Source organism: Oxyura jamaicensis, chromosome 17 (assembly GCF_011077185.1).
Source record: "Oxyura jamaicensis isolate SHBP4307 breed ruddy duck chromosome 17, BPBGC_Ojam_1.0, whole genome shotgun sequence".
NCBI classification, from domain to species: domain Eukaryota; kingdom Metazoa; phylum Chordata; class Aves; order Anseriformes; family Anatidae; genus Oxyura; species Oxyura jamaicensis.
This window is the reverse complement of record NC_048909.1, coordinates 3831911-3837071: the sequence shown is the minus strand read 5'-3', so window position 1 is coordinate 3837071 and position 5161 is coordinate 3831911. Positions and strand designations below refer to the sequence as shown.

At 56.9% G+C, this 5161-nt stretch overlaps 1 protein-coding gene across 2 annotated transcripts in view; it reads left to right on the top strand.

Annotated features, from left to right (window-relative positions):
• The first annotated feature begins 481 nt into the window (after window positions 1-481).
• ASTN2 (astrotactin 2) overlaps window positions 482-5161 on the top strand; it is a 329185-nt gene continuing 324505 nt past the window's right edge. For both annotated transcript variants that reach the window (XM_035342005.1, XM_035342004.1), the window contains exon 1: window positions 482-963. In XM_035342005.1, coding sequence (XP_035197896.1) covers window positions 615-963 — 349 coding nt within the window. In that variant the 5' untranslated portion in view covers window positions 482-614. The remainder of the gene's footprint in view (window positions 964-5161) is intronic.

Here is a 5161-nt window from a genome sequence, read left to right as displayed (position 1 = left end):
GCTTAGCTCCCATTGCCAGAATGGGGGGAAGAGGTGGAAGGAAAACCTCGGTCTCATAAAGTAGAAAAAGCAAGGGCTGCTCTGTGAAGGGCAGCAGCAGAGGGAGAGGATTTGGCTGCTGTGGGGAGCAGTGGGCTGGGGGGATGAGGGCGAAGTGGCGGGCAAAGCGAGGCAGGCAGTGGGCTGGGAGTCACAGCAGTGGGTGTGAGGTATGGAGGAGCAGGTGGCAGGGCTGTGCGAGCATTAAAGTGCAGGAAGAAGCCACCCTGTTCGACCAAAGGCCGTCCAGGAGGCGCAGGTAGAGCCGGGGGGCGGCCAAGCCCCGAGTCCCCCACCCCGGGGGGAGGACGCCGCGCCGCGTGCAGCATCCTGCAGCCTCGGAGGAAGGGGGAGAGGCGGCCGGGCCCCCAGAGCGGGGCCGTGTGCGACTGTGTCGGGGCTGTGCGAGCCCTCGCTGGGCCTCGGAGCGGGGCCGGGGCGGGGGCGGCGGCGGGGCCGGGGGCGGACCCGAGGCGGAGCCGGGCGGCGGCGGCGGGCAGGGGCGGCTCGGAGCGGCCGGGCTCGGCTCGTTCGGCTCCTTCCTCGGCATCTCCCGTGCCTGGCCCCGGCCCGGTATGGCCGCTCGGATGCCGCCTCTCCTCCGCTCCGCCGCGCTGCTGCTGCTGCTGCCGGCGGTGCTGCCGGGCGGCGGGCCCGGCTCGGCGGCGGCATCGCCGGCAGCATCCCCGCCTCGGGAGCCCCCCGGTCCGTGCCGGGTGAAGACGGTGACGGTGTCCACGCTGCCGGTGCTCCGCGAGAACGACATCAGCTGGAGCGGTGCCCCCCCGCCCGCCGCCGCCGCTGCCTCCGCCGCTTCTGCCGCCGCCGACTCCCGCTTGCTGCTCTTCGTCCGCAGCGAGCTGCCCGGCCGCGTCGCCGTGCAGGACGACCTGGACAACACCGAGCTGCCCTTCTTCACCCTCGGTAGGTGCCGCCCCCCCCCCCCCCCCCCGCCCCCGAGCCCCCCGCAGCGCCCCCGCGCCGCCCGGAGCCCCCCGTGCCCGGCTTCTCCCCCGGCATCCTCCTCCTTCTGCCCCGCACCCGGCTTCCCGGCGCTGTTTCAGGGCTTTCTGGCGTTGTCGTTGCTGCCTGCTCGGGTTTAAAATTATTATTATTTTCTGCTGGGGAGGGATTTTTTTTATTTTTTAAGCAGGGCCTGAGTGCTGCTGCCGTTGCCTGTTAGAGCTGGGAGCGAAGGCTCCGTGCTGGGGCTGTGAAGTGATGGGTGCTGCCTCCCGTGCTCCAACTTATCCGCTGAGCCCTAGAGGAGGTACCACGGCTGCTGGGCGAACAGCAGGGACTGCATGTCTCGTACAAGCCCACATTTCGAAGCGCTTTGCCTTAACGCTCCCTCTTGCCTCATGCACAACTCGGGTTCTTGGCTCCGTCGCAGCATGCCTGCAGACTTTCTCTCCCTGTTCCCTCTTTTGTGGGGAGGGGGGATGGGAGCAGGAATCATTTTGGTGCCGTACTTCGGTCCCGATGCCTGCTCCTGTTGGTGTCGATGGGGTGCCCCAGCTGTACCTCGTCCCTCTCAGCCTTTTGTGTGCTATCAGCCTGGCGCTCCTCAGGGCGAACTGCTCAGGATTCTGCGTGGAAGGCGGCGTGTTCGCTGTGCCAGATCGCTGGAGGGCTTTTGTTGATCTCTTCATCCCCTAGCTTGCTCGCGTTTTGGTGTCTGAACCCAGGATGGTTTGAGCACCTGCCTAACTTTGTGTCTGAGATGCTGCACGTTAATGCGGCTTGGCTGAGCCAGCCGGCGGGTTGTGCTGCGTGTGGCCGGCACGGCGCGATGCTCTGCGGGCAGGCTGACCCGGCGGGCACCCAGCCACGAGTCTGCTCCTGCACCTTGTGGCAGTGACCGCCTGCTCCCCTGGGACTGATGTGCCAGGGCAGGAAAATGACCGACTGCATCTCCCGGTCCTTTTCTGCAAAGGTTTCCCTCAGCGAATAACCTGTAATAAATAAGTTAATGGCACTTCTCAAACTGAGCATCTTCAGCACTCTGGTTTGCAGTTTGGCTTCCTTAGACACGGTTGGTCAAACAGAAAAATCCCAAACAAACCAGGTAGTCTATTTCAAGCAATAACAGCGAAAAGCAGACCTGATGCAGTAGGAATGACATTTACCTTACAGTGATTAAAAGTAACAAGAAGTTTCATGGTTCAGTGCCTTGAATTTTCAGATTAGAGTACAGTTTCTTCAGGGACTGGGCGTGAATTGCACGCTGCTCTAAATATATCAGAAGGCAGAGAAACCCCTCTGTGTGTAGTGTAGGTAACAGCTCAAGTTAGAGGAGAGAAATTTGTCTTGATAGATCTGAGACATGATCTTGTAGAGCAAATCCTGTTCCTGTGACTGACTGCTGCTGAGGAGACCACGTCTAAAAAAATCTCTCTTCCTTGCCTGGGATGTTGGTTACGCACACGCTCTTAAATATGTAGCACATCTCTTGCAGAGCTGTGTTTCTGTCGCTGGGTGCAGGACACCAGCGTGTCCCCTCCTGTTCCCTTACCCTGCAGGTGTCGGGCGGGTCGGGAGATAAATGGGAGCTTTGCCCATGGTGGGATGGCTTCATCACGGTCCCAAAATTAATCAGGGAGCTGCTTCCAGAGAAGGTAAAACACTTGTCCTTCCCCAAGGTCTAGCTCATGAATTGCTGTGGATGCTCTGATATTTCAAATTTGTCGCATTTCTTCCCATCTCCTGGAGTGGCAACTGAGCCTCGCTCGCACTTAACTCTTTTCAGGGCGAGCGCTGTGGGGGGTTCCTACTGGCTTGTAGGCTCACTGTTCTGGGGCAGTCAGTAACACTGGAGTTCTCTGCTGGCTTTTTTTGCTGCTCCATCTTTTTCTAAGTTCAGCAGTGGCTGGGAATCCGAGCACTGCCGCTGCTGCCTCGTAATGGGCTCTTGGAGGTGAAAATCATGTTACGTGTGGGAGATCAGTGGAATTGCTTTGCAGGGACTTGCGGGCAGGGATTGCTTTAAATAGTTGCTTCTCTTTGCCCAGATCTCTGATAGCCCTTATTTCTGATGCTTGTGTGTGTTTGTCTGTGCTGCTGAGCGTGTTTAGTGGACGTCTGGGCCTGAGCTGCGGGAGCTGTGTAGGAGCTGAAGTCCTGCTGATTTGCACTGGGATGAAGGCTCCCAAGTGCCTTCGAGTCCAGGCGCTGGCTGCTAGCAAAGCTTCCTGGCTTTGGGGGGGTGAGGATGTGTCAGGGAGTGCTCCTAAAACCTGTGCCTCAGGCCAGCTGCCTTGGCTTGGCATCCTGGAGGGGTTTTGGGGGTGGGGAGGAAAAGAAAAGCATAGTAAGGCAGGCAGTACTGAGTCCTTGTGCTGACACTCTGGGCTCTGAAGAGAAATTATCTGGGAATAAATCGAGGTCATCCTGTTCTGGGGGTGGCTGCTGGAGGAGAGCAGGTCGGGTGCTGCCTCTTCCCCTGCTGCCTGCCCCTCCTGCTCCCTCTGGGGGGCTCAAAAGCCTCTCCAGGCCAGGAAGCATGAAATAAAACCTCGGCTGGCTTCTTGGCAATGGGTTTATTTAAGCACTGGGGCTGAGGGAGGTGGGCTGTGGTCCTGTAGCTGCTCAGCTGTTCCTGAGCCTGCCCTCCTTCCTGTGCAGTTGAAGGAGGGTGGGGGATCTGCAGCTAAAGGCTGTCCGGTGCCAGAGCCCTTTCTGTAGCTGTGTGAAACTTCTGTGGGATTTTCTGTGGGATTTTTTTAAGGGCAGATCAAGTTAAAATGGGCTAAGGAAACAGATGCCTCGAGTCGGTGGCTGGTACCAAGTGCGTGCAGCGCTCTGCATCCCTTGCCTTTACAGGAGCCCTTCTAGGTGGGAGGCAACTTTTCCTGCTCCCTGCCAATCTGAGATGTGACACATTGTGGATGATGAGCCTAAAACCTTGCCAAGAGCCTAAATCTCTTCCCAAAATGGCTGGGGGCACCCCCTGCAGCTGGGCAGAGCCACAGGTAGGAGCCCACTAGGGGGTGGTGGGAGCCTGGAGATGCTCCGCTCCCGGCTGCAGGTGTGTGGGCACGGAGGGAGCCTCCTGCCCTCGGTGGAGTTGGGAAACTTCATTTCCTTCATGTCCTTCTCGCATCCCTCCCTGGCTGCAGCAGGGGAGCTGCTGCCGAAATGCCCGTGGGCAGCTCGAGTTAGTTCAGTGTCCCCTCTCCAGCAGGGCGTCTCGCTGTCTGCGCTTCCTAAGCCTCGTTTTGCTTCCTCTATCTCTCTGTCTTTGCAGACAAGAAGGATGTTTCTCCCCTTACCCCACGATTACATTACTTGAAAATTACACAGCAAAGCAGGGCGATGGCAGGAAATGACAAATGTAACTTCGCCACCAGTGCATTATGAATTGCTGTGCATCCCCTTTCCTGAAAAAGCATCCTGCCCTTTCCTTAACCTTGGATACAACTGATGCTTTGCGGTATTTTTTTTCCCCCTAACTCTTCTAGTGTTACACTGGCAAATGGTGCAGCCTATCATTGACTTTATTCTTGTACAATGAGGTCTCTCTAAGGTATATGTCTTGATTTAGTCAGCAGCCATGTGTTCTGTACAATAGCTGCTCCACGAGCAGCGTAGCCTGCTTTAAGTGCAATTCAGGGAACGAAGCAGTTAGCTTCAGAGCTAATTTGGCTGAGCTCTGTCTGTGTGTGTGCAGATATACATAGAGAGGGGAGAGAGAGAGGCAGAGAGAATTTTACCACTGCTCTTAGCCGGCAGTGGCTTACATAAGAACAGTTTACTACACGCTTCTGCTAAATGGCTCTAATGGCTGCTGTTTGACTGGTGTCTGCAGCGCTTTGTTTCTGGGGCTGTCAGAGAGGTGCCCGTGCCTCTGCACGGCCGGTGTCTCGCCGTGGCCCCTCTGTGAGCAGCCTGGGTGCGATTATCCCCGTCCCTGGAGCTGTGCAGCTCCCCCATCTACCCGGTGCTTTTGTGCTGCTGCTCCTCTCCTCCTCTCTTAACTTTTCTTGAAGCCATCTTGGAACTTGAACTTCTTTTCCTCGCTAGGATAAGAATGCATTAAAGTAATGGAAGACACTTAGTCCCCTGCAGATTGTTTGAATTTACTGTTTTTTTTTTTTTTTTTTTTTTTTTTTTTTTTTTTTTT